Source organism: Equus caballus, chromosome 28 (assembly GCF_041296265.1).
Source record: "Equus caballus isolate H_3958 breed thoroughbred chromosome 28, TB-T2T, whole genome shotgun sequence".
NCBI classification, from domain to species: domain Eukaryota; kingdom Metazoa; phylum Chordata; class Mammalia; order Perissodactyla; family Equidae; genus Equus; species Equus caballus.
In genome coordinates this window covers 31,060,759-31,085,039 of record NC_091711.1, presented here as the reverse complement: position 1 = coordinate 31,085,039, position 24,281 = coordinate 31,060,759, and the positions used below count along the sequence as shown (strand labels likewise).

The 24,281-nt window shown below is 35.1% G+C and overlaps 1 protein-coding gene across 3 annotated transcripts in view; it reads right to left on the bottom strand.

Moving 5' to 3' along the window:
- CHPT1 (choline phosphotransferase 1) overlaps positions 1-24,281 on the bottom strand; it is a 31,321-nt gene that overhangs the window by 791 nt on the left and 6,249 nt on the right. The window contains exons 2-8 of one of the 3 annotated variants that reach the window (XR_002804772.2): positions 17,587-17,734; positions 17,154-17,295; positions 9,984-10,068; positions 7,221-7,352; positions 4,853-5,011; positions 4,255-4,380; positions 1,830-2,029 (exon numbers count right to left, since the gene is read on the bottom strand). Coding sequence is in view for 2 of the 3 variants with exons in the window: in XM_023631618.2 (XP_023487386.1) it covers positions 1,919-2,029; positions 4,255-4,380; positions 4,853-5,011; positions 7,221-7,352; positions 9,984-10,068; positions 17,154-17,295; positions 17,587-17,734 (903 nt within the window). In the remaining variant the exon portion in view is untranslated. The remainder of the gene's footprint in view (positions 1-1,829; positions 2,030-4,254; positions 4,381-4,852; positions 5,012-7,220; positions 7,353-9,983; positions 10,069-17,153; positions 17,296-17,586; positions 17,735-24,281) is intronic. The other 2 variants (XM_023631618.2, XM_070254033.1) reach the window with 2 other exon arrangements.

The window sequence follows — 24,281 nt, the reverse complement described above, 5'->3', positions numbered from 1 at the left end:
CACATGCGCTTCATAATGATTAGGAGCATGTCATTAACATACCTAATTACTTATGGTTTAAGTACTTTGTATCTGTCTTTAAAGATAAATTACCTAGAATATTTTGTTTTCCAGTTTTAATATTCAGTAAATATATGCAAGTTTGATTTTACATTCGTTTCCAAACTTGAACAGGTAATTCTTATACCTTGTCTTTTAAAATGTGCATTTTTAAATACAGAATAACATATGAAACACTTGATTTAATAAATATTAAATTGTTTCAGCATTTATTTGAAATAAGTCAGTTAAACTTACTATTTTTTGCTAAAATTGCTTTCACTGAATCAATCATTCAAAACAAAAAATATGCCCATTAGGAGGAGAGGAGTGATTTTCTCCTGTTTTTCCATGTTTCAAATTCTAATTTTTGCTCTATAATCCACCTTTATCTTAGTTTTAAGGTTTTCCAAGTTTTTAAAAACAAGACCATACCGATTCTCTTTTTCTGACTGTGATAACTTATACAGGAAGAAATTAGTCCTCCACCATTAACGAATATCTGACATTAAGGAACAGTTTACTTCCTAAATTTTTGCATTTTGTAAAGGATTTCCTTTTTAAGCCAAAGAATATGTTGGAATATAAATCTTAAGTGCTATTCAAACTTCTAACACAGTCCTTATTTGGCCAATAGTTGCAGAGGCAAAATAAGTATTCTGGAGTAATTTTTGTGTACTTAATTCACATAAGTGTAGATTTTTTCCTTTTAAGAAATATCAGCTTTCACTGTTTTTTCAATATGCCTTTTTCTTGTTTAAGATTCAACCATCATATGGCTTCTGGTCTACAGAACTGTTGTATAAAATTAACAATAGGGTAAGATGGGAGTCTGAGGATTTGGATCACCAAAGATCCTTGTGATAGTTTTGTTATTCATAATGAGCAATATAAATATTTTTAAGTGAGAGTGGAAAGATAAGAATCAGTACATAATGTACTTGGCGGTTAAATAACTGATACTTATTTTATCCCCTTTTTACCTCATATGAGTCAATGTTACTTGAAGTAACTTTGGCTGATATGCTAAAGGGAAGATATTTTTGCCATGTTCTCATAAATTATTAATTTTCTTATATGTTAACTGTGCTTTAGCCACTGTTTTACCTTTCATAAAAAGGAATGTTTAATGTCCACTTTTTTGTGATAATGAAATTTTAACTCAGAATACCAAGGAACAAGTTACCCTCACTGTAAAAATTCATTTGTTTTTCTGAATTGGTAAGACACATTCCTCTTACTAAATAAAAATTATAGACAATTCCAGTAGCCGTTTTAAATTTTAGTTGGTATGCTAAGCAAGTATTTCCTTTTATACGATAATAATTAACATACCTCTTTTGAAAGATGGCTAATAAAAAAATCATTTCCTATAACATCATTTGACTCAATAATTACAGTATTACAATCCATGTACTTATACAGTATTATGAACTCACTTGTCAATTTTCAGCAAAGTAAGCACCACCCTCAAGATGGCTAAAATACTTTAAGTCCTGAATTTTTATTTAATCTTTTGTCAATGAAAACCCCAAGTGTCTGATAAGAATTTCTGAGACAAAAAGACTGCTATTTAAACTACAATGGTTCACTTTCTTATCCTCAGAAAACTGAAATTTCTTTCTTTGGTTTTGTTTCTAATTTAACTTATAGATTGTATTACTCTGATAATACCTGTGATCAGAAATGTTGATACACAATGGGAGCTTCACAACTGAAATACGCATAATGGAATCTACAAGACTTAATGTTTTATATTCAAATATATCCTTATTTGATAGTATACTAGCCTCCTGCAAAGGGGGATTTCCTTCACTCATAGGTTCCCCTAACTGCTTCTCCTCTTTTCCTTGGGCTATTAGTCAATATGCTTGTGAACCTGTTCAGGTGCTTGATGACATGAAGTCTTGAAGATATTTAGATGAAGATGTCTTGAAATTTGCAGGCACAAAGCACTAAAGTACATCATCATATCAAATGAAGAAATGACCTTTAGAACCAAAAAAGAAAATACAAAATGGATTATGGTCTATCTTTTCTGATGCAGCAGCTGTTTTTCTAACAAATCTCAACCCTTAACCTAAAATTCTTGACTGAAAATATTACATTTTAGAGTACTTTCATATATCTCATATTTGAACTTCACTATAGTCCTCTGGGATATGTAGGGTATTTCACAATTATAGAAACTGAAGCTCAGGGTGGTAAAAGGCCTAGACTAAAATACAAAAGCTGGAAAGTAACAGAACTCAAACTCAAGTCTTCTGACTCCACATTTTTTCAATTTTCTGGGGTGCAACAAAGCCACAAATTTTCTACTAGAAGAAGCCATCAGTCATTATAATGAAATCATTCCATCATATACATTTCTTATTCCTTTGAGACTAGTTTTAGAAAGTAAAGGCCTGGAAAAGACACTATAGTTGAGGGGAGGCATATACAAAATTGTGTTGTATACAAAATTAAGGAGGAAGGCACACTATTTAAAAACTTTCCCAGAGACCAGGGACAAATGCTTCCTTTCAGAAAAAGGAGCCTCAAAGCTCTGTCATGGAGAGAGAATTCTCACCCATTGGGGAAAAGCTCCACCTGACCCTTTTCTCTCTGAAGCAAGAATCTTTTCCCTAAGGATGCCAAAGGGCACATATGTTTTGTTTGCTCCACATAATGTTATTGTTGTTTTTATTTATGGTCTACATAGTATTTTAAAGAAAAATTGAATGTGATTTTCTCACCATAATCTCCACCACTTTGATTATTCCTTACCATAATCTCCACCACTGGAGGCCAACTCACTCAGTACAAAATAGTGCTTGAACTTTTAACACCTGACATTTTAATTATGTTAATTCCATTTGTAATACATATTTAAGTTCACTAAAAGAAACCCTACATTGAATTTTCAGGTATTTTGAATAATCACCCCCTATTTCTTAAATTTAGGTTGTTTTGGAGCCCTAAAAATACTTACAGTTGATAGCAAATTGAAGGAAATTGTTTTGATTTTCAAGTACTTTTTAGAATATTGCCTGAAAAACTTTCAAGGATTATGATTTACATCTCACTACCATTTGAAGAAGGGAAGACTTCTGAATGGACCAGGAATGGATACTAAGTTATTAATTTACTCCAAAAAAAGTATAATACTATAGAACCTAGCTTATTATAAAGGATCACCAGATGTATTCCAGTGGTCGATGCACAGAACAAAGTTTTTTTAATGCCTAAATCTTACAAAAAGTGTAATATTACAGAAATTATCAAAAAATTCACTGCAGGGTTTCTTTAAGTGCACTTTAATATGTGTTTATATATCACTAACAATTTAGTGAAGGCCAGTGAGGTCCAGAAGTAGAGAAAAATATAGCAAAATTGTTCAGAACAACCAATAGTTGAAGACAAAGCATAAAGAAAATGTCTCAATAAAATAAAAAATTTAATGCTTCCTTTATCCACTTTTGTGATTAAGGTATTACCAACACTGATTTTCTTTTCCTCAGAGGGCTAAAGCTTCTCTCTTAAGCACCATAACTATATTTTATAATCATTTTGAATAGAAATTAATGTATGTATTATCCACATCACTTTCATAAGCAGGATATAATCAACGAAGATTAAACTTTTGCTTGATGAGTCATCTTTATTAATATAAATTATGTACTATCCTCAAGGGCCATACAGATATATAGGGTTGCTTACTTCTAGCACAAAATGGTCCCAGAATCTTTTACATGATAGTATTGTCTGTTCCATTTCGTTTCCTCAATATTAGCTGACCATTCTTGATGCAATAAGTGCCTACCTTTACTAACACTAACTCTAATTTGCCTGTTACCTGCTATGAGCTGGGAATAATTCTAACAAGCTTGATTAAGTAAAAGACACTACTGTTTGTAGTCCTTTGGGCAGAGTGAAGTGATTTTTGACATCTTTACACTGTTTTTGGGGAGGGAGAAAGATATAGTTATTTTTAAAGTATATAGTCGTGTTTTTAAGGGTTTAAGTTGTTGAAAGCCTGATCTCCAGATATGTGGGCCATTTCTACATACAATAAAAAACAATTCACAGCTTAAAAGAAGTAATTTAAATGTTCAGAAACATTTACTGTATAGACCAGAGAGTGAGGCCACCTGATATCTCATTGAAAGGACTCAAGCATAGTGTTATCTGATATCTGTTAGAAATAAATAAAAATCCTAGCAGAAAAGAACTTACCATTGCTATCCATAGAATAATATATTCATCTACAAAATTATTAAAGTACTGGTCTAAAAATAAAAGACCTGGGCCAAAAAAGACAGTGTCTTGAAGAAACAGTTCACTTTTGGTCATGTGAGCTATCTATAAAAAAGAATAAAAAAAAAAAATTTCATTATTAAACTTTAAATGTTTCAGCTTTTATTTTCAGGACAGAATTAATTATAACTTTAATTCACTATTAAGACAAATAAGGATAAAGACACCACTTAATCTCACATTTGATATGGGAATACTGAATTTAAAACTTGTCAAATTCATGACTGGGTAGCTTATTAAAGTTTCCAATATTTAAAATCCTTGGTATCAGAAAGTTATAATTGATAATCATAACTAAACAAATAATTAAAAGAACTTACTATAAAGTAAGAGGCTGTCTCCCCGAATATAACATTAACTCATTCACAGTTTTACTTGGGGCACAAATAGCTAACTATTTATTATAATGATAACATCACAAAAAACCTACCCATTGTATGAAATAGTTTCCACTTTTATGTTTGAGGACTAAGTACATTATTTACACCATGAATCGTAAATTAAAAGAATTTCTTACCACCAATTTTTGTGAGACTTTAGCAAAGACGCAGCCAAACATTAGGGTATAAAGACAAGGATGCTTTTCAAACACATTAGTTGCTGACTTTTTATAGATCATTATTGCCAGTATAATAATTATCCCTATGTGGAGTCCAGGTGACAAGACACTGGTGCCCTAAGGGATAAAGCAGAAAATCAGCATCATATTTTAACATTTCATTTACGACAATGCAAACATTTTCTGAGCATCTATTTTGTGCTAGGAACTAGAGACCTAAAGAAGACTATGATGTAGTGTATGGTTTAAAGGAGTATATAGACCTTAGCTATGCTTTTCAAACATCCACAGAGCCCTAGGGTTACACAGAGGTAATACAGTGTCACAGATACTTGATTCCAATTTTATATACACACACATTTTGAACTAATAACCATTAAAAAGTAACAAAATGATTTATTCTGTACCAAATTTTACCATGCTGAAGGCCATCGACACTTGGATTGCTAAGTTAACATATCTTTGTGCAGATACTGAAATAAAGCTTAACCTGCCAATTTTACAAAATACCTTAATCACTGATTAGGAGCAGTTTAATTCTGCCCTGGATTATCTCTGTACAAACACCCTCCCTGCCCTTTTTTTTGCATTTAGACTGCAAATGCCCTCTTTTGTAACACTGTACGATCCAGCCATTAACATTTTTATCCATGTGAATCAGGATTCTCTCAGCACTGCTTATTCTAAACAAAGTAGTGAAATAAATTTGGTATTAAGACAGTAAATCTATAGCCACCAATTTAAATGTGTTCATTAAAACAGCCTTATTCTTATTTTTAAAGTTTACATGATATAAATTAGAACTTAATATAAAACTACAGTAATAATACTATACTATAATATCCTATACATAATAAAATACTATGTATAGTACATAGTAATAAATTATAAAAATTTAAACTAATAAAATAGTGCTTTTATCTATATTATGGTCCTATAGACTTTATTCAAGAAAATCTGCTACTAAAAAGGTGGAAAACCACCAGCTTAAGAGTTTAAATCAACTACTTCTTACCCATAGTGTTTGATTTCTTATCTTCCTTTAAACATGTAATCAATTATTTCTTAGTAAAATATTCTTTAATGTGGACATTGATCCTCATTAAATCTTATTTTCTTTAGTGTTACTCACATTCCAGCTAGTGCTCTATTTTATCATCCATGGTCAAGCAACAAGTATTCCTAAGCATCTTACTCAGAGTAGTGTACTGAGGTCAACTGACAAAACACCTCAAAAAGTAACAAATTAATTTTTCCAAACATATCAGAACTTATGTATCTAAATTAGTTTTATACTTGGCTTTTGAATTATATATAAAATTTATTCATAAAGATTGATAATTTATGAATTATGTGGATTCCTTTGAAATTGTCTTGAGAGTCAATTTATAGGTATTTTAAGAAAATGAGACGTTTTCTTTACTAAAAATGTGATATTTCATGTTTATTACTACTCTTTATTAGACCTGGCTCCAAATGACTTTGACTTTCTCTGAAAATCAAATCCATCCTTCAAAGACAGCAATTCTGAACTAGCACCAAAGAAATTACAGAAAATGAGCTGTAGTTTAAAGCAATTCTAAAAAGGCATTCCAACAAAGTTTTGATAGAAGATGGCATCACTGGAATAAGTACTTTTCTTTTTCAACTACTGGAAGATGACAATATGTTTTTTAAAAACATAGACATTATGTTATATTTGTGTAAAAACTTGGCAGGAATTCTGACTCCCACATGAAAGTATTGAAGAAGTTTTAAAAAACAAATATGAATAAATACAAAAGTGTTACAGCATGAGCTAGTGTAAATTATACAAACACAAGTTTTACCCACTCAAGAATTAAGGTAAAAAATTTTACCTTTTAAAATATTAGAATAGTTTTTTAAAACATAGTGAAATTTGAATAAAATTTACTTCATGGGCAATAAATTGCCCCATATGCGAAACCATGAATTTGGCAGCTTTCCTGCTGTTCAGTCAGAAAGTCACTTCCTAATCCTCTTCTCCTCTATTAGTGCAAGGCACAACATGCAAGAAAACAAATGGCAACTCTTAATTATGTACAGTAATGAAACGGTGCATGATTAAATGGAATGTCAGAAAAGTCAACTCAGAGAAAGGCTGTAGAAAGAGGAAAAATGCTTTCTCATCAGTCTAAACTGTTTTAAAAATGCTTTTGTATTATGTGCCTAAAAAGAATACTTTAAGATACTTAGTTCCCTTCCCCATTCTTGAACTTTGGTGTATTTTTAGTATCTCTGTAGCTGGTGATAAGAAAATTTATCATAAAAATAATACTAAATGATAATGAAATTAATGTCTTACTGCTATAGTAGATCCATTCTTGCCAACACCACCATGGAGGATAACATGGAAATAATTTGAACAGGAAAATATGGCTCCACCTACTACTCCAAGAACTGGAAAGATCTTCAATTTTATTTCTAGAATGGGTATCTTTAGGGGTAGAGGAAAGAAACAAATCATTAAGAAAACAGAATTTATTTTCCTCCTAAATAGTAAACATTATGATATGGCTCTGTATAATATCCTTTTTCTTATAATCAAACCTTAACTTCTGGAATGTAGCCTGAAGAGAGAACTTTTCTTTTAATGGTTTTATTCATTAAGTGAAAAATGAATCCACCAAATTCAGTGAAGACTACTTACATAATTGTGATGAACCATTTAATCTCACAAGACTTCATCTGACTTAAAGGAAACATGAAAAAGGGTATTTCACTTGAATTCAGTACCTCTAAAAGGCAGCATCACAGGAAAGTCAGACACCATGATGTGGACCATGAATGTGACAAATATCACGATGTGTGTGCATGCAAAAATTTTGTGTAGTTAATATCCAGGGTTAAATCTCTAGCAGTATATTTACCTGTTGGTCAACTGCTGTTCAAGAAAACTTCCAAAGGCAGCAAAGGATTTAAAAAACAGTAACAATGAATTGCCAAAAGCTGTAGGCTATTGTGGTTTGAAAATAGACTTTGAAATACTGAACTAAAATTTGTGGAAACTGCAGATTAACAAATTTAGAAAGTCTACATCTAAAATAAGTATTCTTGTTAGTGAGAATAAACAGGTGTGCTTTCTTCTTATGGTATTGCCAAAACATTGAATGAAATGATTTTAAGATTAAATTCTTCCCCATTATAACCAAATCAGAATTCCAAATTTAAGACAACCACATCTGACTTAATGACCAGAGTTGTCTAACTGCCTCTAGATCCACATTCACCTTCTTATGGGTACTAGCTGCGCAGCTACCATAAAAGACACAATGCATCCCTCTAGTATATTTTAGAGGCCTACAGTATCATATCCTTGATTCTGTTATTTATTCTTACAAAATGAGAAGGAATGTGAATGTCCTGGGGAATGTATCACTACCTAAAAATTGCTCAAAGTCTATTTCTGAGCCTAGTGATATGAACTGTAATTGGCAATTATGAAATTAACTGCCACAGAGAAATCTCTTACTATTTTTTTAATAGATTTAATTTTTAGAGCAATTTTAGGTTCACAGGAAAATTGTATGGAAAGTACAGAGTTCCTATATACTCCCTGCCCTCCCCCTCAGATAGCCTCCCCCACTATCAAGATCCCCCACCAGAGTGGTACATTTGTTACAATCCACGGACCTACACTGACACATCATTATCACCCAAAGTCCACAGTTTACATATATTAGGGTTCACTCTTGGTGGTGTACTTTCTATGAGTTTGGACAAATGCACAGTGACAGGTATTCATCATTACAGTATCATACAGAATAATTTCACTGCCCTAAAAATTCTCTGTACTTTGTCTATTTATCCCTCCTTCCCCAATCCTCTTGCAATCACTGATCTTTTCACTGTCTCTATAGTTTTGCCTTTTCCAAAATATCATATAGTTGGAATTATACAAGATGTAGCCTTTTCAGATTGGATTCTTTCACTAAGTAATATGTACTTAAGGTTCCTCCATGTCTTTTCATGGCTTGATAGTTCTTCCTTTTTAACACTAAATAATATTCCATTGCCTGGATGTATCATGGTTTATTTATCTGTTCACCTACTGAAGGACATCTTGGTTGCTTCCAAGTTTTGGCAATTATGAACAAAGCTGCTGTAAACATCTGTGTTCATGTTTTTGTGTGGACATAAGTTTTCAACTTAACTGGGTAAATAGCAAGGAGCATGGTCGCTGGATCCAATAGTAAGAGTATCTCTTACTATTTTTACTGGAGGCATATAGCTTAGTGATTAAAAACAGAGTGTAGAATCAGTCTGCTTAATTCCTAGCTCCAGTACTTACTAGCTGTGTGTCCTTCGACAAATTACTTAATCATTCTAAGACTTATTTATAAAACAGAATAATGATAGCATCTATTTCATAGGACTGTTTTGACGGTCAGATGAAACAGTGATAGTAAAATGTTTAGAAAGAACATAATAAACATTTAATAAATGTCAGTTGTTGGCTATTGATATTATCATTATTCTCCTTATTTCATGAACATGAGGCTGTGAGTCAGCCAGGCTGTAACTCAGGTTACAGAGACTCAATAATTTGTTTCTTCATAAATTTTCTTCCTATGCAAAAGCATGAATTTATGACAGTGGCCTCCTGAGAGTCAACTTTTATCAAAATATGAGGTCACCCACCGATCAGAAAATAAAAACACTCCTTAATATGGGAAACTTCACCTCATAGTAGATTATAAAGCAAATTAACAACTTTTTTCCCCTAATATTGAGGGACAAGTTTCAAACATAAAATGTTTTACTGAATTTACTTTTTTAAATATCTATTTTATGAGATGAACTTTGGTCTGGAAAAGGTAGTTCAACTAGTGTGTTTAATTTGGTATTAGGGAAATGGGGTCGTTTTCTTCTATGTGGTAATATGTTCACACGTAGGGGAGTATGCCGTAAGGTATACAGGATAGGAAAATTATAAAATGAAGGAAAAGGTTAAGAAATGGAATGAATAGTAAATACAATGCCGAGGATTTCTAAAGAAAATTAACAATGTAATTTTTTTCCTAAATATTTAAAATACGTAAATATGAAATTAAATATTCAGATTTACCGTATAGTCCCACATTGTTGCTCCTCCAAATGCAGACAACACAAAGATGATCACTAAAGCTATCTGAATTTCAGTTACATCCACTCTAAAGAGGAAGCACAAAGAAGAGAAATGGTGTTTGTAAGTCAAATTCCTGAATATGAAGGTTAACCCTCTATTAAATATCAAAGATGTAAACATCTCTATAGGCTTATTTTTACCTTTAGTTCTATCACTGAATTATCAGTTGACTACACTGTTGAGTGAAAAAGCCTGCAGAACAACATGCGCTACATATAGGTAAACAGTCTATGCACAGGGAAAAACTTGTATAGCATATATAAAATTGCTAATAGCAGTTATCACTGAGATTACAGAAGGCTTTTACTTTCTACTTTATGTACTTCCGTAAAGTTTGAATTTTTTTTATAACAATTATGTATTACTCTTTTAATCAGGAAAAATTATAATAATATAAAATAACCAGATGATTTAGGGCAAATTCTTAAACACTCCCAAGTCAATCTCACTTAAAAAGTAGAGAAAATTCCTACAGCTTTCCTTATTAAGTACTAATAGTCACTGTAGTTTTTTGGTTTCTACAGACACTTTTCCCTTAATATATAAACATGCTTAAATTTCTGTTAAAAAAAACCACTAAACCAACAAACATCAGTCTCTAATCTTCATCCTCTGAAGCTATCGACTCCTCTCTCCTTTGCTCCATAAACTGGTTAACAGAAGAAGTAGTCTACATTTGTAATTTCCTCCTCTCTTCATATTTGCTCCTTAATCCACTGTAGTCTGGTTTTTGGCCCTATTCTACTAAAATTGTTTAAGGTAAACAGTGACTTTCCATTAGTCGAATCTAAGGGATACATTTCAGTTATTATCTTGCATAACTCCTCTGCAATATTTAAAAACCTGATCACTCGCTCTTTCTTGAAATGCTTTGCTATGTTTTTACTTATTTCATCCTCTCTCCTGATTCTCCTACCTTGCTGGAAGCTCTTCTCAGGCTCCTTCCTAGATTGCTTCTTTCTCCACCTCTTAAATGCTTCAGTTTCCAGAATTCCATCTTTTCTCCTGTTAGATTCTCTGAACAATTTTATCTATACTTTAAGACCACCATCTATATGCTAATGACCTCTAAATCCATATCTCCAAATTTACATCTTTTTTTTTGGAGCTCCAGATTTTTATATCTGTCTATCTACTTTACATCTCCTCTTGGATGCCCCAGAGTCTTTAGATGCTAGAGGAATACTTACTGCTCTGCAAATATAAGAAATGTAGGGATTAGATGATAAAATAAAATCAGTATGGAAGAAAAGACTTCTTGACTGAGTTATTTTGGGGGCATTTAGGAAGAAAAGGTGAACTTAAAATTAACCCACAAATAAAAGGAAAATATGAATCCAGTATTTGCACATCTGGTATTTGTAAGATCAGTGGCAGGCAAACCAAGGCCTCCAGGTCACATGGAGAAATAGTCAAGTTAGTTGAAAAAGGTAAACATAATAACATAACATATGGTACTTTGTGGAGAAAAAGGGGGAAAGGTACTAACATTTAGTGAGCATCTATTATGAGTCTTATGAGCTATAAATTATTCCTGTTTTTTGGAGGGGGAAATTGAAATGATTTTCCCATGCCTGTATTGGAATATCTGGATACTGCTATAGGAAAATGACTTCAAAGTCAACACTCTTCCTACTACACTTAGGATTCATTATTAGAATTTTGCACTCTTTTTCCAGTAACCATGGTAGAATTACACTGTTATCCATAATTTTCCCAGGGGGTGACTAGTGACTAGAAGCAACTAGGAAAGCTGATAGAGATTACAGAACAAACTTTCTCTCAATGAACTAAATGACACACATGGGGATTGAGCTAGGAACCCTGGCTTCACATATGCATCATTCACACAACTGATTTTAAACTAAATTCAAAGCTTCATTCTCCCTCTCTCTGCCTTTTAAGGATAAACTAAATAAGTAATACCTCTTGAGTCTGGAAAAAAAAGCTGAAAGGATACGATAAAAAGGATGGAATCACTCACAAAATCCTCAAATATCTGAACTATGAAGAGACAGTTGAAGTTTGAAAGATATGTTAGACAAACAAAAGAATATTCTGTATAACAATTTACAAACTTAGAGAACTCATCAATGAGTCCAAGTTTTTAAAAACTGGATCAAAAAAAACCTTTAAAAATTCCAAAAGATGGATACTGGGGAGATGTTGCAGGTATATCCTTAACTCCCAAACTTATCATAGAGGACAGTCTACAATAGTTCTCTTCAAAGTGTGGTCCAGGGTCTGCTACCAGTCGGCAATGAGATAAGTAAAGAAATTGAGAGTAAGCATTTAGAAACTTTTATGGTAATCCGACAGAGTAATTTTGTATCTGCTGAGTCAAATGAAATATTGGGGACTGTATTTTATGAGTCTGTTTAATTTTTTAAATTGCCTCTTATTAGTCCATGATGGATTGCAGCAGAGGAAAGGAGGAGAAATTAGTCCTTTACCACAAATTTTTGAAAAAAGGACCTAATACCATATGGAAATTCCCAGGCTTTTGAAAGAAAAGAAAATTAACACCGAGTGTAAATATTCACGTGTATATAACAAAATATCACAGAATACAAATTAACACTGGACTTGGTTTAGATTTTAAAATTAAGCTTTAAGCATTGTTTGCTCTATTGAATTACACAAGACCCTTGCTACATGGGAGTAAACATGCTATAAATAAGATAAGCCTCATCTCACATGGCAAGCATTAATATAGGGACAGATTTGGGGCCAGCCCCGTGGCCTAGTGGTTAAGTTTGGCATGCTCTGCTTCGGCAGCCTGGGTTCAGTTCTGGGCATGGGCCTACACCACTCATCAGCGGCCATGCTGTGGCAGCAACCCACGTACACAAAATAGAGGAAGGTTGGCAACAGATGTTAGCTCAGGGCAAATCTTCCTCAGCAAAAAGAGGAAGATTGTCAATAGATGTTAGCTCAGGGCGAATCTTCCTCAGCAAAATAAAATTAAATAAAATATAGGAACAGATTTTAACTGTAATCCTATAAATTATTCTACTAACTATGCTAAGGAAAATACTAACTGATGTGTCACTGATTAAAAAATCTTTAATCAACAGTTGAAAATTGTAGTTAAAAATAGTCATTAATGTTTTCTGGTTTAAATTACATAATTCAAGGTAACAAATTTATATTTATACTGAAATCTATATATTTTCAAGAGATAAAACATATAACAATGAATATATCCACAAATAAAATAGAATAGTATTTCTATTTCTGTTCTATGAAACAGTATAGGACAGTATTTTTACATTCATAAGAAAAATAGAATAGTATTTAATCACTCTCTTCCTTCCCTGCTACGATTAGGAGCGGCAGTCTGGGACCCTGAGCATCCCCACACGCTTTTGCTGGTGTGCCACGAATGCAAGATCCTGAGCACTCTTTCCCGGGGCCATTCCTCAGGGTTGTGTATGCAGTGAGCAACCTTGAAGGGTGAGGTTACGTCTCCCTCAGAAGTCAGCTTGCTTCTGCTTATTAGAAAAGCAACAGATCCCTCAGTGTTCCTCTCCCATAATGCAATCCACTGTACATGTAGGCATTCATCTAGTCCTACCTGCGTGGCCCCCATGGGACTTGGGGCACTCGAACCTGGCATGAACATGAACCTCTGGCTACTGCGTTTGCCCTGAGTAATAAAGTTGTCCTCTGCCTCTGTCCAAGGAGTTCTGTGTCTTCTGCCAGCATCCGTGAAACATTAACAGGCCTCCTTGGTAGCTTGAAGAGGGGTAAAATCCCAGACTCTTTACTTGACAAATAGCACCTCCCACTACCTAACACACTATAGGCAGTATTTACCTGTTTAGTTCACTTCACTGTCTGTCTCCCATATTAGACGCTAAACTCTAAGGAGGTAGGGATTGTCTGTTTTGTTTACTCTTATTGCCTTAGCACCTAGAACAGGCCCTGGCATAGACTGGATGCAAATAAATATTTGTATAAATATTGCAAAAATATTTATTCAAATTCATTGTATAAATATTACATCAGTATTCAATAAAATCACTCAATAAATTATGTTGACCTTCCATCATCAAATGCATTTTCACTCAATTTCTGCTGTATGTATGTTTATTTCCTTATGAAATTAGTTCCTTATCAGTAACTCACTGATTAATACATTAGACAACTGATTTTCTTTTAGTAAGAGTTACTTTTTAATGTCACTCATGAGAAAGTAAATATACAAAAGAAACTGAATTAAAACAAAAAGAGATGGGGCCAACCCGGTGGCACAGTAGTTAAGTTCGCACACTCTGCTTTGGTGGCCCAGGGTTTGCCGGTTTGAATCTCGGGCACAGACCTATGTGCCACTCATCAAGCCATGCTGTGGCAGCATCCCACATACAAAATAGAGGAAGACTGGCACAGATGTTAGCTCAGGAACCATCTTCCTCAAGCAAAAAGAGGAAAATTGGTAACAGATGTTAGCTCAGCGCCAATCTTCCTCACCAAAAAAAAAAAAGAGAGAGCATGACATGACAATGCTAACTTTATTTACTGAGTACTTCTGTTCTCCAGATTCTGTACTATGTCCTTTATACACATTATTATTTAATCTTCACAATAACCCTTTAACATAATTATGATTATTCTCATTTTACAGATGAAGAAACTGAGGTTAAATAACTTATTTCTGGTCAAATGACTGGTATGTTGGAGCCAGAATTTGATTCAACCCAGTCTGATTCTAGAGCCTGTGCTTTTAACCAGTATACTTAAAGCAGAAGCAATAATTTGAAGGGCTTTGAAAACTGGAAAAAATTAAGTAGTAAAATTAGTAAAACCTTAAGCTTTGTAGTCCAATTAAACTATCATTTGGCATATTTTTTATTCAGTTTTTTAAAAAGAGAGAAACCACATAAAACAGGCTTAAATCAAGAATATATTCATAAAACAAATTTCCACAGTATATTCTGAGATTGTTTGGCCTGCTTTCATCTATCTGTATTACAATAACATAAATACTATAAAAATCAAACCTCTCAAAAATGGACAGATTTTCAGGAAATCCATCCTAGCCAACAGACAATTGATACTGAGCCAGTTTGTAAGCATTTCCAGAGGCTTGGTTGATGTCTTACATATGGATCCTTCCTGTAGTTTTAAGCTGGGCCATTAATCTGTCTTACTCAATGCTCCATGATACTTTTACTTTGGCAAAGTGGAAACATCTACTGCTTAGAATCTCTGCCTTAGAGAGTTAGTATTTTAAATGGCCGCCCCCCTCGGGGCACTGCAGGATCTCCTCCATTCCCTACATGCTTGGTGCTCAGCCACAGCAGCCATTTCCCTAATGTTCTGAGTTCTTTCCTTCTGCTTCTGCCTAGAATGCTTTTACCCCAATCTGTCTGGCATATTCCATCAACAAATGACTCACCTTTGTACCTCCAGTTCTAGGCACACATTAGGCTCTCAATCAATAGCAAATGAGTATAAAATTTACAACTAGGCCAGGAATGTGAACTAATTCATTTCAGAAAGATTTTTAATGAAGTTAGAAGCCAACCAGGTAAAGCCTAAGTCATTAAATAAAAACAATAATAATAAATCAGAAAATTGCATTATTACATTTTTCCAGTTTACCACAGCAAGCTCTGCAAACTAACTAAAATGCATGAGACTTTGCAAAGCTACTTGTTCTATTTCAGCATATCTTAATCTATAATCAGGTACAGATGCTGAATTTTACACAGTTGCCTTGAACTGAATTTTTAGCCAGGCTTTTTGATCCTTGGGCTCTTGACCAGTAGGTAAGGAATCAACTAAAGACTCACGTTTGCCCTCAAAGCTTTCCTAAACAAATTCAGCCTGCAATTACTTTCTCCTTACTTAGGATTTCTTCAGTGCTTTGGAAACCTAAAGCAAGTCATTTACACTTGGTTACAGACTGTGTCACATAAGCATTATCTCATCCCTTTAATGCAGTGTACTATATAGTTCCTAAAACATGGATTAAGAAAAAATGCATTTTGTATGCTTCCACAGCATCTAATACATTGCTGATCCCATAGCACTGAGCAGCAGTCATTAACAGTGTGGGGTTTGCAGTCAAAGAGACTTGAGTTTTAATCCCAGCTCTGCACTTCCTAGCAGTATGAGGAAGTTACAGAACTCTCCACCTCATGTATACAGTGGAGGTAACACGCTCACAGGGTTCGTGTGAGGAACAAGTGAGATCACACATGGAAAGCACTTAGTGCGCTGCCCAAAACACGCAAGTGCTCAATAGGCGGTAGCCACAATTATTCCATAATTCAGAATCAATGTGAAAAATGGCCTACGGCCTTCCCTCTGCTAAACGATCCATAGTTTTGAGCTTCTCCTCTCATTTATCATTAAAAAAGATTTTTTTTCAGAGTTCCTGTTTCTCCTATGCAGCAATAAAGTGAGGCTATAAAGAATGAGCAGACATGGGAAGCCAGAGCTGACAATGAGCCAGTGGGAGTCAGTTCTTAAAGTGGCAGAGAGGGGGCTAAAGGGACACAGGAATAGTGAATGGAGTTCCTGCTTTGTGCTTTGTGCACCATCTCCTGGTGTCTAAGAAAGAGGCATCAGAGGCATACGCATCATCTGATGCTCAGCACTAACATTTACAAGATGCTTTTACATTATCTCACCAATCGTTTACCACAGCTGAGAATCTCACAATGACCTGTTGGTGGTGACTATTGTAAGGGGTCCCACATTTTGGGCATATGAAGATTTGACCAAAAGGGACCTTTAGATTTCACAGCTCATTATTTTATTACATAAGTCAAATGCTGTTTATTTGAGTACTGCATAGCCTTTTTCTATATTATTCAGGTCCCTTATCTTTCTCCTGTCTAATGTAAACTTGGGCTAGTAAGTTGGAGAAGGGGAGAAAAAAATAAAATTATTATCAAATATGTAACTATTTATAATATGCAGAATACCTAAAAGACTTAAATTAAGGTGTAGCATTTATGAATGCTCCAATAAATTAAAAGATAATTTAAATTCCTGATTGAAGCTTTGTCCCCCTTACTATGGGTAAATGAAGTATGACAGAGTGTGAAAATTAATTCAGTTATATTTTAAAACATACAACTTAAAACACATACTTACTTTCCAAACCTCAGCACGCCTGAAACATAAGTCTGCCAATGAGCACAATAAAACATGAACATCCCAATAAAAGAGCAGAAAAACAACCAGTCCGGATGAGTTCCTAAGCGAACAGCAACTGAAGCTCCAACTGCCATAAATACTGAAAGAAACAAGGTTTAAGAACGATTAAATATTAAAAATTGTAATGAAATAACTGCCACGTACTGTTTAGAAATACTGAATTTTAAGGTATGTAATCTTGGCATTAAAATAAGGTACACTAAAAAAAATTAATTCTTGGACATACTTTTAAAATACACTATGCAAGTTTGCTCCCAAATGGACCCTATCCAAAAAACTGACAACTCAAACAGCTCAGTTCATTTTAGTTTTTAAGCCATCATTCAAAAAACACCAAATCACTTACAGATAAAAACCTCTACTAACTTACCTGTGGAAAGAGAGTCACAACCATGGTCAAAAAGTTCCCCTAAAGGCGAACAAGAATTTGTTCTTCTGGCTTGTTTCCCGTCAATAGCATCCAGTGACTGGTAGATAAAGAGTCCTAGTGCACATAAAAGGTATGTCCAGTATGGTGCCTAAAAATAAATGAAAATAATAAAGTCCGTTAAGTGACAATAAGCAAGCTTCTGTTTGAAAATAGCTCAATCTAAGCCAATTGACAAATTTTCTTGTGTTCACACTTTATATTATCTCAATATATTATCAGGGACATTCATAATCCTCCTTCTACAGATGAGAATTAAATTGAGAAGTCAAATGAATTGCTCTAAGTCATCTCGGTAGAGGGTCATAGAAGTCCATACTGTGAGAAGCACAAAGTTAAATGACCAAACGAGGATTAGGACCTGATTTTGATTCCTAGTCCACAGCTCTTTTAATATAATACTATTCATATATGGCACTAGATTTGAAATTATTCAGTAAGTCTTTGCTATGAAAAAAGACCTCAAAGACAAACCACAAACCCCTGCTTCCATTCATGATGGAGTATCGGGGGACTGAATTTCCTCTCCCACCGTTTATAACCAGAAAAGCAATAAAATATAGGATACGACAGTTTTCAGACTTTGTAGGCAGTGCAGCACTGTGATTCCTGACAGAAGCAAAACAAATGAGATGAGCCCTATGACTGCTCCAGCCTACAGCTTATAGGCTGTTTCTCAGCTACAGTTCAGGAATGGGGATCCCAAACAGAGCCCAGAGATCTTGCTGTGTTGAGGAGAAATGTAGCAGATTTCAGGGAGGTCAAGGAAGCTAGAATTTGTGAAGCAGAGCACTGGAGAAGAGGAAGCCACACAGCAGAGGGGCACAAGTTGTGGAGATCTACAGAAGGGTACCTTTGAGTCTTTGGCTGAGAACTGACCTGTGCCTGAATGAGACAAAACTACTAGCCAGGGCCAGGAAAAGAACCACTGGAAAGCTCAAGGCCACACAATTCTTGAAGCCCACACGAGTCTGGGATCATTGATATTCCCACCAGGCAGAGCTGAAAGACCTAGTATACCTAGGGGACTGGGTAGAGGTCTCAGACGTGTATTACCATAGCAGGGGGGATAAATTAGCCCTAGATTAAAGGCTTCTCTGCACAGCCCTAACAGACTTAAAATCCAGCCTCAAAAGGGTTGGACTGATTCTAGGTAACTTAGCTACAGCCAACACAAAGTACATCTTAAAAGAAAAATATCTAGTACTCAAAAATGTAAGAGTCACAATGTTTGGCATCCAATCAACAATTACTAGCCATTCAAAGAAGCAGTGGAATATGATCTACAACTAGCAGTAAAATCAATCAATACAATCAGACCCAGGAATGACGTGGATAATGGAATTAGCAGATGAGGACATTTTAAGTTACTATAAATATGCTTCATATGCTCGAGAAGGTGGAAGAGAACATGAAAGACTCAAGTAAAACCTCTAGAAATGAAAAATACAATGTTTAAAGTGTAAAATATACTAAATGAGCTTAACAGCATATTAGACACTGCAGGAGAAAAGATCAGTGAACTGGGAGACTACCACTGGAAACTATCCAGAATGAGGCACAGAAAGAAAAAAGACTAACAACAATTGAATGGGGCCTCAGTGACCTGTGGGGCAGCAGAAAGCAGTCTAACACGTATGTAATTGGTGTCTCAGAAGGAGAGAAGAGAGCGGGTAGGACATGAAAAATATAAAAAGAAATAATGGCTGAAAAATTCCAAATTTGATAAAATCCAGAAACTCCTATCTGGGAAGCTCAACAAACTCCAAGCAGAATAAATATTTTTTTTTAAACCCACTAAGGCATATCATAATCAAATTAATGAAAACCAGTAATAAAATCATAAAAGAAGCCAGAGAAAAAAGACACATTACATATCGAAGGACAGACAATAACGACAAAGGAAAGAGTCAGTAAATTTGAAGAGGGATTAATAGAAACAATCCAATGTGAACAAGAGAGAGAAAAAAAGATTTTAAAACAACCATTCTTCTCTTTCAGCACTTTATAAATGTATTCCACTTCCTCAGAGACCTGTGTGATGGTAGCAATGGTCAACCCAGAATTCTATGTCTTAGAGAGGAAGGAAAGCAAAATTGTTAAGAACTAGAGTTTTTAAGTTAGATCTGTGTTTGAGTCCTTGGCTCTGTCATTTAATAGCCAAGTGACGTTGGGCAAGTCAGTTAAGCTTTGGTTACTTTATCTGTAAGATGTGAATAATACTTACACTGTATCTGATGAAAAAATCCTTAAGATAGCTCTTTACACAGAACCCAGCACATAGTATGTGCTAATAAAGGTAGCTATTGTCATTAAATTGTGTTTTGCATACTTTTCGTGGCAAATATAATTTTTAAAATACCAACCCATGTATGGTTTATGTGGTACTTCTACAAATATCCAATCAAACTGTTCTCCCATTCCTCAATCTTCTAAGTAAATACAAGCTGAAGTTATTAAAATTTCTGGAATAACATAAAAAGTCATTTTCTTCTTACCATCTATTTTCCATCAAATACTATTACCCTAAATGATAAACTTCTGAAAGTAAGTCACCTACCTGAGAGAGATTCCATTTCTCCATTCTATGCACAGCACCTTCTAATATTGAAAATGTGGAGCTTCTCAAGAAGCACTCCCAAAGAGCCACATTAATAAAAGCTTAATTCTGACCTCTGATCTGGGAGACTGGCTGCAGGCAAATCTAAAGGTCAAGGCATCAATGGAAATCTATACTGAAATAAATTTGGGTACTCCTGGCCACCACAGTTGGGGTGACTCTGCCCCTCATTTAGAAAAGAAATGAAGACTGGCTCACTTCTTTAAAACTATTTCCCTAGGATACTAGAGGAGTCAAGATTTATAGTATAAATAGGTAAAGACAGACAAGGGGAATTTAAACAGGGACGAGAGAGAGGAGGTCCAGGCAGAAACCTAGCAAGAGGCCTAAAAGTGAAAGGCTGACTCAGAGTAAGTGCCCAGATCCGTGTTTCTGGAACAGAAGATCCACAGGTAATTCTAAGAGAGAAGATTGGAAAGGTAATAACGTTTCTTAAACAGTACAACAAAGGGCATTTTTTTATGCATTATTTTATTTGATATAGCAATTCACAGAGACGGGGCAGGCATCATGTTCTTTCTATTAAAGATGAAAGTGAACCTTAGGGAGGGGTGACACTCACATCAGCACAAGCAGCTAGACTGGGTCTGGGTCTTCTGACTTGCCCTGCGATATGAGATCTGTCATGCTGCAGGCTACAGACCGGATGGAGCTCCTCACCTGGGTTCTTATGTCACAGACCCCCTATTCCTTCCAACCCGCTGAGAAGCACTTTCCTGCTCACACAATGCAATTTCAAGTGCAGGGAGCCCTGGGAAATGGCTGCGAGCCACGTGAGGCTTCCTTCCTTAAGAAAAGCATACTGGGGCTGGCCCCATGGCCGAGTGGTTAAGTTTGTGCGCTCCGCTGCAGGCGGCCCAGTGTTTCGTTGGTTCGAATCCTGGGGGCGGACATGGCACTGCTCATCAGACCACGCTGAAGCAGCGTCCCACATGCCACAACTAGAAGGACACACAACGAAGAATATACAACTATGTACGGGGGACTTTGGGGAGAAAAAGGAAAAAATAAAATCTTTAAAAAAAAAAAAAAGAAAAGAAAAGCATACTGGTTCACCAGTACCTGGTCACTCATTTTCCAGTCTTCCCAAGGCCTCAGGAGCCCGACCTATCTTCTCTTTTCCCTGCTGTCAACACCTCCATTCCCACCTGGAAGCTGCGAAATAGTTTGCAAATGTTCAACTTCTTTTCTAACCTGTTACCTCTGCAAAACAAGTTCAGGTTGAAAATCTCCTTGGCCCAGCACAGAGGCACGCTTCCTTCCAGGAGTCTTCCCCAGAGGTAGTTACAGACTTCTGGAGGAAGCAGATCTACAGAGCCACCCCAGCTCAATTCTAGCTTTCAGGTGAAGTTATTTTCAAAAATTTTAAATGTAAGCATGGAAAAAGTAGACTTGGATGATGAATTATAGAGTCCTAAGTGTCAAAACTGACTTGAGTGGAGCCATTTTAAGACAGAGATGGAAGTGACTTTCCAGAGAAACTGCCTTGCCATCTTGAACTCTGGACTGGGCCAAAATGGCAATTGTTTTACCAGCAACCGTTTGAGAAGTCAGCAGGAGAACAGACATCCTGATCACAAAGACTGAGGATTGTGGACTTTCTGATGATAGAATCAATAGTCAATCAATGGTTAGCCAAGACTAGCTCTCTGCCTCCGATTCCAATTAAAATTCTTTGTAATACAACCTCCCTTCTTTGCCTTTAAAAGCCCCTGACTTTTACTCCCCAGTGGGACACTATTTGGGTTTCTACCTGAATCTGTGCTTCCTAAATTGCAATCTTTGATCCCCAATAAACGCTTTGCCTCTTAAACTAGTTTCTGTTTTGAACGTTGACATAAGCAATGTATCAGAAGACTTGTATAGAAGACTTCTATATTCCAAAAGGTAGAACTTCTCCAGGTCATATTGGATTCTTAACATTTAAAGTTTTTAATTATATAATTTTCATATTTGTATGCTTTAAGATCAGAATTTAACGATATGTCACAGAAATCTTTCCAGGCCAAACATCAAGCTCTACTTTATTCTTGTAAATCACTGCATGGTATTCAATTATGTGGATATACCACAATTTAAGTAATAGCTTTACTAATGAGGAGTCTTACATGATTTCAAGAAAGATTATATAAGTTTATTTTAGAAAACAAAATAATTGCTAAGAATCAATCATAACTCCTAGTCATAAAAAAAAACAAAACACTCCACTAATAAGTTTAAATTGCTTTTCAGTTACGCCACTGAAAAAGAGCTGTATAAAAGTAAGAATTTGAGGGGCCGGCCCAGTGGCACAGGTTAAGTTCATACATTCTGGTTTGGTGGCCTGAGGTTCGCTGGTTTGGATCCCGGGTGTGGATCTAAGCACTGCTTATCAAACCATGCTGTGGCAGGCGTCCCACATATAAAGTAGAGGAAGATGGGCACGATGTTAGCTCTGGCCAGTCTTCCTCAGCAAAAAGAGGAGGATTGGCAGCAGATGTTAGCTCAGGGTTAATCTTCCTCAAAAAAAAAAAAGTAAGAATTTGGGAAATTTTACTTTTTTCTAGTTACTTGAATTATAAAATGCTATTATTCATTATAGAGTCAGAGAAACCAGAGATCTGAACCAGACCAAAAGGCAACTGTTCTTCTTGAAAATAACTCTGGGGACCAGCCCCATAGCTGAGTGGTTAAGTTTGTGTGCTCTGCTTCAGCAGTCCAGGGTTTTGCCAGTTCAGATCCTGGGCATGGACACAGTACCACTCATCAAGCCATGTTGACGCTGCATCCCACATACCACAACTAGAAAGACCTACAACTAGAATATACAACCATACACTGCAGGACTTTCGGGAGAAGAAGAAGGAAAAAAAAGAAGATTGGCCACACATGTTAGGTCGGGTGCCAATCTTTACAAAAATAACTCTGGGTCAGAGAGAACACTCTTATAGATCAACTGTTCACCCTGGGTATCAATCCTCTTTTTCTATGCATGCTTGAAAGAGCATACACATCAGAAAAAAGAAGAAAAGGCAAGACTAAGAAAGTGATCAATGAGCATATCTCTGCTCACTGGACAAACTTCTTAGGTCTTCTGTAAATGAAAATGCTACATAGATAGTCTCCAAGGCCCCAGCCTTCGTATTAGAACATAATCCTCTCAAAGGTACGAGGCACGTTTTTGTTTTTAAAATCTGTACCTACCATGGGAGCTAAATAACTAGATGACTAAAATCAACTGGAGATGTAACTGTCTCCTATCAGGTAATGGTTTCCAAAGGGAAGGCTCCATGCAGAGTGCTTAGGAGTGTGGCCTCTGGACTCTAGCTGCATCCAGATCCTTGCTTTGCCATTACCAGCTAAGTGAATTGGATGAGTTACGTAACCTCTCAGTGCCTCAGTTTCCCTTTATGAAAAATGGAAATAATCACTCTTCCTGTCTCATTGTGAGAATTAAATGAATTAGTACATATTAAGTGCTTAGAAAAGTACCTGGCATATGGAAGGAACTCAGTATATTTTAATTATTATTATATAATTTATATTAATATTAATATTTATATTAATATTGTTATATAATACTAGATAATTTTAGATGATTCATGAGTAAACTTTTCATTTTATTATTTATGTCTCTATTTTAATGTATTTTGGAAAAATTAATATATTTTTAAAAAATAGCTAGCATAGCTATCAAATCTATGATTTTACAGATATTAAGGCTTAGAATGAATCTAAGTCTTTAAAAAGGAGTAGATTTAAAGTTGATGTAAAGAAAAATAGTAAATAAAAAATAGTATAGGTAACACACAAAAGCAAAAATCTTCCCAAATTAAAATTTAGGAAATACTAGACCTATACAATGCCTATATATGAATTTTTATACTTAAAAAATGCCTCTTTGCTTTAAATGGCCTTGAGTGTGAGTTGACACATATGCAAAAGGTATTACATAACCAGTAACTATTGGTCAGCTGGTAACAGGGAGATTTCAATTATTATTTTCATTATCCAAACATCAATTGGACTTCTCTCTCCA